The 12,129-nt window shown below is 45.0% G+C and overlaps 1 protein-coding gene across 1 annotated transcript in view; it reads left to right on the top strand.

The window, feature by feature from the left end:
• The first annotated feature begins 7,703 nt into the window (after nucleotides 1-7,703).
• EGLN3 (egl-9 family hypoxia inducible factor 3) overlaps nucleotides 7,704-12,129 on the top strand; it is a 30,130-nt gene continuing 25,704 nt past the window's right edge. The window contains exon 1 of the mRNA XM_015073673.3: nucleotides 7,704-8,385. Within this exon, the coding sequence (XP_014929159.1) occupies nucleotides 8,029-8,385 (357 nt within the window). The 5' untranslated portion in view covers nucleotides 7,704-8,028. The remainder of the gene's footprint in view (nucleotides 8,386-12,129) is intronic.

The following is a 12,129-nucleotide window of genomic DNA, read 5'->3' as shown; positions in this document are numbered from 1 at the left end:
TTTCCTATTATAAATATATAAAAAAAGGAATTATTGCCGGAAAACAAATTTGCAATTTAAGAAAACAGTTCACAAAGAATACAGTTGTAACCTCCAACTTGACTATTATGAGATTATTTGCTTAGGTAGATAGAGAAAACTAATTATTTTGAACAGAAGGTAGAATGCCAGGTCTTTCTCTCCCTGCTGGGGAGAAGAAACCAGGACTCAGGGCAGAACTGGAAACGCGGGGTCTGGGGAGGGAGAGGTGCTTAGCTCCACACTCTACCAAAACTGTGCTTGCCTCATCTGTCGGGTCTCCGTGAGTCAGATTTCTGACAAGGAAGCTGGTGCCCTGGGGTGCACAAAAGGGGTGCCACAGAGCTGACGTGTCCTTCAAGAGTAGAGGCCCTTTATTACGGGTGCAGGATGACCATTTCTCTGGGGTCACCTGTTAGAACGTTTCCGAGGACGAGTAGCTGAAAACCGTGACTTGAACTGGTTTTTAAAACGAGAGACTGCGTTATCTCACATTCTCACATAACTAGAAGTCCAGAGGTAGGACAGACTCCCGGAACGGTAAGATAAGCCGCTCAGGGACGTCACCAAGGTCCCAAGTTCTTTCAACACTCTGTTCCACCTTCCTCCGTGTTGGCTCCATCCTGAGGCTGGCTCTCTTCGTGGTGACTAGATGACTGCCAGAGGCCACCGAGGCCGCACGTTTAGCGTAGAGAAAAACAGAGAGACATCTCCCTCCAATATAAATTCTTTTCAGTGCAAATGCTGCTACACGTTAACATCACCAGGAGCGCTTTATTAATTATTTATTTGTTGCTGTTATTTCATTATGATTAATTAATTGATCTTTATTAATTTATTATTCATTTCTGATGGTGATGGTGATTATGATGTAGTATGTATTTACTTGCTATTTTAATTTTTAAGCTGCTGGATGCCTGGGCCTTATTGCTGGAAATATTAGTTTCCCAGCTGGAGGTAGTTTTTAGGAGCTGCCGAGCGAGTCTAATGTACAACCAGGGCGGAGAACCACTGGATAAGGCTGGTTTAGGTCACCTGCCCACCCCCTGGACTGACCGTTACCAGGGTAATGTCATGAACTGATTGGCTTAGAAAAGTGGATCTCAAAGTGTGACCTAGACCAGCAGAAACAGCCCCTGGGAACCTGTCAGAGATGTAAATTATTGGGCCCCACCCAGACCTGATCGGTCCTGGGAGTGGGGCTCAGTAACCTCTGCTTTAGCCAGCTTGGCAGGTGATTCTGATAGATGCTAAGGTTTGTGGCACATAGCCTTAGAGCAGTCAGGCTCCTTCTGTGGAGCTAGGGAGGAGGTAAATATGTGAACAAAATCAAGGTCTGCGAGAACAGTGAGCCCCAAGTCACTGGAGCCTGTAGCACCCCTTCCTTTCATAGTCAGCCTGGAAGAGCGGGGAGAGGGGGAGGATTAGTGACGTGAACCCCAGAGACCCCTGGTTTTACAGAGATGGTCTCCCAATGGTGCCAGCAAGCCTCAGCCACCACAGTGGACTGGGAATAGGACGGGAAGAAGGCATGTTCTGTAAGAGCTCAAGTTTCTGTAGGAGCTCAAGGGCTGGAAAGACTGTTTTGGTCTACACTTTCCTGAAAACACTGTGACCTTATTTCAACCACGGTGCAATTTCAACAGGATCCTGGAAAAGAAAAAGGTCATTAGGTAAAAACACAGGAAATCTGAACACAATAAAGACTTTTGTTAAAAATAATATATCAATATTGGTTCACAAATGGTGACAATGTGCCCATATCTGTACTAAATTAGATATTAGTAGTGGAAGCTGGACATAGGGCACATGAGGACTCTGTATAAATCTTCACGACTTTCCTGTAAATCTACTATTGTCAAATAAAACATTTTTTAAAAATACGATACATGAAGATGTGAAATTCTAATGAATGAGAACACTTCTGGAAAAGATTTTATAAAGTAAAGCATAAAACATTCTTTAAAGTACTCCATGTTACTAGAAACTTGACCCTGCTGTATTTTTATGATCAGTATCATGCTTTTAGCCAGAGCAAATGCTTTTAAAACATTTTCAGCTTAAACAAGAGTTGAACTGGAAAATATTAATGAAGATTCCTGATATTTCTCACTTCCCAGAATCTGCCCACGGCCTGAATTATCAAAGAACAAGTCAGAGAGGCTTAAGCTTGTCCATATGTTAGAACAATTAAGAGCCCATATAGAAAGTCACTTTCATTGCCATCCCTCTAGACCTGGAAAGGAGTAGGTTGGCTTGACTCACAGGGAATGGGACATAATCATATGCATCTTTCTCTAAACCCGATTCATAGCAGTGAGCTGGAACGTAAGTTCCCTTCAGGCACTCTCCTCTTGTTTCCCAGCTCCATTTAAATTAAATGTACTTCCTGTGTCCTGAGGGGTGAGCGGCAACCCGATGGACTGAGGTGAGGCTTCTCACCAAGGACTACTCAACTGCCAGCAACAGACTGTCACTGGATCTATGTGGGATTTCTGGAAACACTGGGTCATAATTGGAACGGAGCAGGGAGCAACTCCTAATTTGTAGTTTGGAAGATTACTCGTAATGTAGGCGACTAATTTATGCTAAGTTTTGCTTATCTCCTTTCTGCACCAACTATCAGTAAGGGAACCAATAATTAAAACTGTCATTGCAGGTGAGAGTGTTATAATTAAGAGTTCTAACAAAAGAGAGTACTTAAGGGCAAAAACATTACTATGCCAAGCAAGTGGCTCAAGATGAGTGTTTCCCCTGATCTTACTCCATTGGAATCTCTCTGATTTTGTCCAGTGTTGTTATCATCTCTTACTGCGTGACTGGGACAAGTTCCTTAGCCTCTCTGTGTCTCATTTTCGTCATCCTCACGATGCAGAAATATACGAGTAGCTGTTGCTCGGCGATGTCATCAGAATTAATAGAAGTAATGTTAACACTTGAACACAGTGCCTGGAATGTGGTAAATGTTGCAGAACTGTTTGATAAATCAACAAATAGCACAGCCCTTGCCCACGTTAAAGTCATTCCCATGTAATGATCAACCTCTTGATATGGCATGGCAAAAACACAAAAGAGAATATTTGTAGCAGCTAGGGGAGAGGGAACCTCAGGCATAGCGGGACGCTGAAAGGGGCAAGAGAAATGTTGCCAGTCTCTGTCAGAAATTAAAAAAGGATGTGATGGGACTCTCCCGTATTATTGGTGGGAATGTAAAATGGTGCCCCTGCTGTAGAAACCAGTTTGGTGGTTCCTCAAAAAGTCATAGGATTGCCACATGACCCAGCAATTCCAGACCTACGTGTATATACCCAAAAGAATTGAAAGCAGGCGCCCAAATACTTACATATATATGCTTCTAACAGCATTACTCAAAATAACCCCACAGTGGAGACAACCCCAATGTCCATGAACTTATGAACGGGTAAACACATGGGGTATATCCATATGTTGGAATATTATTCAGCCATAGAAAGGCATAAAGTACTAATAACACAGCATAACACGGATGAACCTGGAAAACATGCCAAGGGAAAGAAGTCAGTCACAAAAGATCACATCTTCTATGATTCCACTTATGGGGAATATCCAGATTGAAAACAGATTGGTGGTCATCAGGGGCTGGGGGTGGGTGGGAACTGGGGAGTAACTGCTTAGCGAGTACAGGGTTTTCATTTGGAGTGGTGAAAATGTTTTGGCGCTAGAGAGAGGTGGTGGTTTGCACAACATATGACTGTACTAAATGCCACTGCATTGTTCACTTTAAAAGAGTAATATGTTTGGTCAATTTTACCTCATTAGAAAAAAGCCCCCAGATACAGCCCAGGATGAGAGTGAGTGCTCTCTTTATTCTAGAGAAGACAGAGGTGCTCCAGGCTTCCCCTGCCACCCACTAGAGACTCCTTCGGGGCTGATTGACGCCCAGCCCCTTTGGGCCTTGCTTCTCTCATCTGGGATCCCTTTGAGTTCAAATTCTAAGGCAAAGAAATCCAACATCCTCCTTTCTCCCTGACTCTGGCACTTGCTTGAAAATGGATGCATCTGTACTGCGGATGTGCCCCGGAAGACGATAGGATTGTAGTTAAATGACAGGGAAATTCATTTGTTTTGGTTAGTAATATGAAAATATTTTAATATTATTATAATGCCACAAATTAATGGATAAATAACTAAAACAAATATGCTTTAACAATTGGTTTGGAGTTTGCCATGCTGACGCTCGGACTCTGAGCCCGCACGCGGCTCCAGCCTGTCTGCGCCCCTCTGTGTAATCACACACTGTGCTTTTTGCCAGTCACAGTATCTCGGGTTCTTTTGCCAAGCGCAGTGCTGGCAGCCCCAAGTTGATCAGGAGGCGCTTGATTGATTAATAGGTGCCCTTGCTGAGCAGGGAGGGTGGCAAGGGATAATATCCTTTTAGATTGCCCACATTTTGCAACCGAATCATCTGGAACAGTTTAAGACTATCAGTCACTATAACCTGTTTATAGACGATTGCGCTAGTTACAACTAGACTCTAAAATTATTGAAACATTATTTGACTGATAAGCCAAATTTACCCAGGCCTGCGATTTCAAGTCCCGAGTCAACATGTTCATTCCGGGAGATGGGTATGCGATTTTCGGTGTTTTGCTGACTGCCGCTTCCTCCATCTGCTACTACAGATTTCTAGTCCTCTATAAATTCCCTCCTAATTATTCCTATGAGCGTCAGGTGTATCTACAACGAACCCTTAGCTAGGGGCTCCTGGGTGGCTCAGTCGGTTAAGCGTCCGACTTTGGCTCAGGTCATGATCTCGCGGTCTGTGAGTTCGAGCCCCGCGTTGGGCTCTGTGCTGACCGCCTGGAGCCTGTTTCAGATTCTGTGTCTCCCTCTCTGTGACCCTCCCCTGTTCATGCTCTGTCTCTCCCTGTCTCAAAAATAAATAAACGTCAACGAACCCTTAGCTAGAAAAATTTCAGCCAACCACCAAGGATTATCTGTCATTTTTCCTTTTTCTTTCTTTCTTTTTTTTGTTCAGGGATACCTACCCCTAAGGTCAACAACACACCAAACCTGCAAACACTACAAGCCACTGCCTAATAGGGCCCATATTCAACTCATCTCTGGCCACACTTCTCCTGGTTTCCCCATTATCTGTAACGCCCCCGGAGGAGATCACTGAATGGGCCAAAGCAGTTCCTGGCTAAGTGGGGGTTTAAGCAGAAGTGGGAGAAGGGCTTTCCTCCCTTTTGGTATCGCATCTCCATTTCACTCCTTGCCACAAATGAACAGTCCTTCAGCTTTGACTTTAGGTTTCCTGCTTCCAGGGTTTGAACATTTACGATGGCTGGATGGGGAGACAAAGCCAAGAGACAGATACCCTGCAGAATGCCCGTCTCCTTCACTGGCCTCAGAGGTTTTTGTTCTGGGCCCAGCAGATCTGCCTGACACTCTTACAGTGACTTTATTTTATTTTGTTTTTTATTTTTTTAAATTTACATCCAAATTAGTTAGCATATAGTACAACAACGATTTCAGGCGTAGATTCCTTAGTGCCCCTTACCCATTTATCCCATCCCCACCCACAACCCCTCCAGTAACCTTCTGTTCTCCATATTTATGAGTCTCTTCTGTCTTGTCCCCCTCCCTGTTTTTATATTATTTTTGTTTCCGTTCCCTTATGTTTATCTGTTTTGTCTCTTAAAGTCCTCATACGAGTGAAGTCATATGAAATTTGTCTTATGCTGACTAATTTCATTTAGCATAATACCCTCCAGTTCCATCCACGTAGTTGGAAATGTCAAGATTTCATTTTTTTTTTTTGATTGCCAAGTAATACCCCATTGTATATAAATATATATATATACCACACCTTCTTTATCCATTCATCCATCGATGGACACTTGGGCTCTTTCTGTACTTTGGCTATTGTGGATAGTGCTGCTATAAACACAGGGGTGCATGTGTCCCTTCGAAACAGCGCGCCTGTATCCCTTGGATAAATGCCTAGTAGTGCAATTGCTGGGTTGTAGGGTAGTTCTATTTTTAGTTTTTTGAGGAACCTCCATACTGTTTTCCAGAGTGCCTGCACCAGCTTGCATTCCCATTACAGTGACTTTTCTTTGGGCAGGTTCCCCCGGGTCCTCAAGCCAATAGACCCCTCCTGCAGCCTTTCAGACAAGTCCAGACGTGCCCTGGACCCTCGTGGAGGTTGCCATGGCTAAGGGTTGCACACCAGATTCCCAGTCACTGTTATTAGGCACCTATTAGGTGCTAGGGGCGGGGGGGGGGGGGGGGGGTCCCAGGATGATGGGCTCCTGTCATTATGGAGCTGCTGTGGAAATTTGCACAACAGCTCCTTGAGGCTGGCCAAGTCAAGCCTTTACCCCAGTTGGTGCAGCTCCTGTTGAAAGGTCATGCTGACAGTGCCAACAGTCACTATCCTGGCAGGGAACCTCCTCTCAGTAAAACAGAAGTTTTACCAAGGTTTCTTATGGACCGCTCCTCCTGAACATTCCTCAGGTTCTTAGGCCACCAGGCGCTCTGTCTGCTTCTTTTCACCATGTAGCAGCGGTGTCTTTTCCTATCCTACTCTTTGTTCTTGGCCTGGATTTCCCTCTATTGCTCCCTTGCATATCTTACCTCTAGCATGCAGAGAGGAGAGGGGTGTACGAAAAAGATGCAGAGGATTGTGTACAAAGTACACAATACCTGTAAAGCCTGTACATTCTTTTGTTCAACTTAAATGAAGAACCTGAATGCAATCCAATGTAAAATTTAAAATATGGAAATGACTTTGCATGCAATTTATGGATCTCTTTCCCCTGATTCTGATCTCTGGTGTTTGGCAGGAAACAGAATGAAAAATCCATAAAGCAGTCAGCTTACCTTTGGGTAACTAAAAAGTCTTCCAGGTGGTGTCCGTCCCTCCTGTGTAGGTGTAGATTCTTGTAGAAAAAGTGAGATTGGAAACCTAAAATTTAGTCTATTTTTGAGGGGATTTACCTATAGGGCTGTTACATGAGCATGTGATTGATTCTGAAGGCAGGCTTTCAGAGCATCCTATTTCAGTAAGAAGCTTTAAAGAGAAGTTGATGGAAACATCCAGCAAAGCAAAACACAGCATTTTCAGGGTTCAATCAGATAATACCCAGCATTTTTTCATTGTGCACATCCACTCCTCCCCGCCCCCCTCCGCGTTGAGAGAGCACAGGGCTTTGCACATAGTAGGGGTTAGGGAAATGTTTGTTAATTTTAGTTAAAACTGGATTTCTCCCAGTCTCTCAGTGGCTGGAGCCTCCTGACGTCGGTCAAACAGCAGAGGAAAGGGGAATGAGGAAAGGCACCAGTAAAGCTGTAAGGAGGTCACTGTTTAATATACATATTTGTTCGTGGGTTTGTTGTTCTGTTCAAGGGGTGACTAGCCCAGAACGTGGCAGTAAACTGTGCTAATTTCATTTACATTTTAAGAGTTGGGATCTAAGTTTGTTATGGGATTTTATGCAAAACATATGCAAATCGATAGCATTCTAAAAATTCCCTGCGTTCTCCAGCCCCTCCCTGAGTCACAAACAAGGGAGGCTGGCGCCGGGCAGTGGTAGACGGGGAGTGGGTGACTGGCCCGGGGAAGGGCTGTCCCAGAGGCGGTCCCGGGGCGGGGCCTGGGCGGGGCCGGTGACGCGCCTAGTCGGCCGGCTTGGGGGCTGGACCTCAGCCTCTCCCCGCCTGGGGCCGCGGCCGCACCGGGGGTGGCTCCGCATCTCCAAAAGGGGCCCTCCGACTCTTCGCTGGGCCAGTCCGGCGCTGGGTCGTGGAACCCCGCGCAACTCCCGCTGGTTTCTGAAGGGATCTCTCCTCCAGAGTTTCGAGCAACTTTCCCCTCTGCCTGGCGCGGCGGTGGCTCGGGGACCGTGGCCGCCGCAGGTAGCTGAACCCCGAGCCACGCTCCCCGAGCCTCGGCTGCGCGCGCGCGTAGGTCGCTCCGGGTCTCAGTGCACGCTGGGGATCCCCGAGCTCGGCTCTGAGGGCGAGATGCCCCTGGGACACATCATGAGGCTGGATCTGGAGAAGATCGCCCTGGAGTACATCGTGCCCTGTCTGCACGAGGTCGGCTTCTGTTACCTGGACAACTTCCTGGGCGAAGTGGTGGGCGACTGCGTCCTGGAGCGCGTCAAGCAGCTGCACTGCAACGGGGCCCTGCGGGACGGCCAGTTGGCGGGGCCCCGCGCCGGCGTCTCCAAGCGGCACCTGCGGGGAGACCAAATCACGTGGATCGGGGGCAATGAGGAGGGCTGCGAGGCCATCAGCTTCCTCCTGTCCCTCATTGACAGGCTTGTCCTGTACTGCGGGAGCCGGCTGGGCAAATACTACGTCAAGGAAAGGTCCAAGGTAGGACGCGCGCGGGCTCCCCGCCACCGCTGTAGCCCGCGGGGACCCGGGACTTTCGGAGCCTGTTGTCTGTTGCCTTCGCGAGGCTGCAAGTGAACTTTAGTTTTTAACCAAGAAGCGAGAAGTCGGTCTGGTTCCCCCTCCCCCACACCTCCTCGGAGCGAAAAATCTATGCTGAGGACTCAGGTGTATAATTCCGATGACCTGCTGTTCACTGAAATAATGGGTCTGGTGGCTCGTACAAACCGGATAAGCTGTGGGATTTTGGTCTGATTTTAATACGTGGGGGTTCTCAAAGGTCCAGATGGGGGTCAGGATATTAGGAGCATTGTGTATGATCTGAGACAGATGTGAGTTATTGATATTCTATGTCCACTCTAAAGTCACCTAATACTGTACTTCACCCCGTTCAGAGGGTATTCCTGCCAAAGCTCTCGTAAAGAATTCTGGAGCCGGTTGTGATTTTGCAATGTAGCCTTTCGTTTGTGGAGTTTGGCAGGTGTGATAAAAGTCTGACCTGAGAAAGAGGAAAGCTCCTCTTGACTTTTGAGTGCTGCCCTTGGCTAATTGCACCCAGGACACTATTGGATCATCTCCTTGGCTGGGAAAAGTCTCTTGGTCCTGAGCCCTACACCACCACCTTCCCTTTCCCAACTATCAATCGATGGAGAAATCCACTCAGAGCTAATTAAGAGATGGGGAGAGGTAGTCAAGTACCTCTGGAAAGAAACCAAGTTTTTGTTCACACCACCCAAAGTGACTCCCTGGGTGGTAATTTATCTTGGAAACATTTGCAGGTAGATTGGCAGAAATAGGGAACGTGTGGCACCATGATATTGGTCCATGTACATAACTTTGGGGTAGTCCCATCTACTCAGTCTTTTCTACAAATGATAATGCGGCCATTTTCCGGTGGCAGTTCTGAGTGACTTGCACTTGAATTTGCGGACTGGTCAAGGGGCACTCAGAACTGTGGAAAACTTCACTATAACACAGAGAGGCAAAGCATGCTAGCACGGGAAGGAAGGTGCACCATTCTTTAACAATATATGCAGTGTAATCTCAGTTTAAGGTTAAGCTTTTGATGAAACATACCCTTATTGTCACATTTGTCTCATAGGTGTCGGGGACACTGGTAATATAGGGCAAGTGGTGAAGACTGGAAATGTGTAGAAACGAAGGGGTTGGAGTGGGGGAAACAGAGTAGGGGAGAAGCAGATTGCTGTATGCCTGTCAAGCCAGGAGGACATGAATAGAATGTGTGAACCCACAGTTGTTTATCGGACACAAATAAAGTAAATGTTAGGAGAAAATGCTGCTCTCTAAATTTTATTTTGATTTGGGGAAAATCCAGAGTTACCTGGACTGTAAAGAAGATTGACGTTCAAGTGTTTCTTTACTCTTCGTCTGTCTTTTGGGTGTGTGTTAGAAAGCTGTTTGTCTTGGTTAGCTTTGTTTTTGCAGTGACTGACCTTGCTTACCGGGCTGGGAATGGGGAGGGGGGAAGGGCTAGCCTCAGTGTCACAGAAGTGCTTGTTGCTTTAATCTGGAAGAGCAGATGGCTTCTTATCAGTTTTAAAGTTTCATTTAAACTCAGGTGCTAAGAGTTTTACCTCCAGCATTCTAGGAACATACTGTGTTCTGAGGGAGGTCAGAATTAATTGGTAGAAAGACATCACTGACATATTTCAGAGTTAAGTATTTGTATTTGGCTTTGATTTGAAGGACAGTGGTTGGGTTTTAGGCTAGATTTCAGGCAAACTGAATGAAAAACACTGTGTACATCTGGATAAGGAAAAAGAAAGATCTCTAGATAAGATTCTTTAGTTATAGATTATCTTCTGGGTAGAACAAGTAACTCCTCAGTTAACCCTTTCAGAAGGTGACTGTGAATTGGAAGGAGAAATTCATCTTTTGTCCATACCTAGATTTCCAGCTTTTCTTTGGTTGTCGTGGCACAAAACTCTTCATTCCTGTCCTTTAGAAAAATCACCTCTAGACTGGGATACTCCCTGGTCAACTGGAGCCCAATGTAAACCAGGCTTGAGCAAATTTTATTAAGAGTCAAAAAATAAGAAAGTTTGATTTGCCTGTATAAGGAATTCTCCTTAGCTTTGTGGCCTTGGGTCTCTTGTTTGATGTCCATTATTAAGGCATGGTAGAAAAACAGTCCATTAATACATGATTTTTATTAGTTTCAAGTTAGTTTAACTTTCTTCTCTTCCCTCAACCGAGTGCCTTACTCTGTGCCATTTCCCAGATTAGCGATACAGACCCAGTTTCCTGCTGCATCCTCCAAGCAGGTTTTCAGTAGAAACTAAATTTTTAAAAGGCACAGTTTATACAGTTATTTTCAACATTTATTTGTAACTTTTTATTAAGGAAAATTTCAAACATGTATATAATGTGGAGAGGTTAGTATAATGAATTATGCTCCTAGGACCATTTTCAACAATTGCCAATTTATACATTTATTTTACACCAATTTCTTTTAGATATTTCTTGGGGCTTGTCTGTTAACCCATTCATCCTAATTAAATACTTTTTTTTCCCCTGGACTTTTAAAGGTCATTGAATAATGCAAGAATGCCCTTTATCTCAATGAAGCAAAAGCAAAGGCATTGGGAGTAAAATAGAGGTATATATATTGGACCTAAAATTGGAATTGTGGAAGAGTATGGAAAGAAATACTAAAAGGTTCCCCCTCCCTGCCAAAAAAGTTGTCACCAGTCAGAGTTTATCTCCCTCCAGTTTGTTGGAGAAAAATCCAAGGGTGCTGGAGACCCTCTGGGGAAGCGGGTTTCCTAAAATGTGCAGCAGCATGGCGCCCCCTAACTTCAAGCATGGTCATTGCTTTCAGGCTACCGAGATTTCTTATCTATTACTCCCTTTTGGAGAATTTAGACCATATCCAAGATAAATATTGGTCATAATTTGCTCCTTTTGCTTTGGCTGCCTAGATCTTGAAAATGGCTGTTTTCCAGAGAACGTGTAATTTATGGAACCAAATGTTCTCCTGCTTGAAGCATCTCACTGCAGACTCACTAGTTAGTAACTTTAAGAATAAGAACTACTTTTTATTGAGCAGTTTGCCCTGTCTGGCACTGTGCTCAGCACTTTATAAACACTGTCTATCTGACTTAGTCTTCGGAACCACAATCTTCAGCACACTGAGTGATTAAATCATTTCCCCAAGGTTGCAAAGGGAGCCAGAAGAAACCATTTATTATAGGTGTTAGGGGTTTAGGTTTGAGCCCAGTAACTTTGTGGCCTTAGGTAAGTTGCTTAGTTTTCGCCAAGTGTGAAATGGGGGATAATAATACCTTAAAGCTTTTCGGGGGGAAGGAGCATTAAACAAGATAATGTACATAAAATTCTTAGAATTCCGTGCCCCCATAAATGTTACGAAGCTGTAACCTGAAGATTTAGAATTCTTTCCTTTTCTTTCTTTTTTTTTTTTTTTAAGATTGAGAATTCTTACCTGGATCTTACAGAGTTTGTGTTCTTGACTATAATGCTTCTGCTTTTTGTCCTTTCATTTATCTGGCCCGCGTACGCTCTGTGGGGTACTTTGCAGGGGGTGGGGATACAGAGGTAAACAGGCATAGACGCTGCCTCATGGAGCTTCTATGCCCATGTGCTTGTGAACGGTAGGATTCCCTAGTTCACACCTGATTAATTTGCAAGCTGAAAACAGCAAAAAGACAAAACCCAAAGACTGAAGAAGAAAGCGTGGAGTGCTGT

The sequence above is a fragment of the Acinonyx jubatus genome, chromosome B3 (assembly GCF_027475565.1).
Source record: "Acinonyx jubatus isolate Ajub_Pintada_27869175 chromosome B3, VMU_Ajub_asm_v1.0, whole genome shotgun sequence".
In the NCBI taxonomy this organism is placed as follows: Eukaryota; Metazoa; Chordata; class Mammalia; order Carnivora; family Felidae; genus Acinonyx; species Acinonyx jubatus.
Note: the sequence above shows the minus strand (reverse complement) of the source record. Positions and strands in the feature narration are given on the sequence as shown.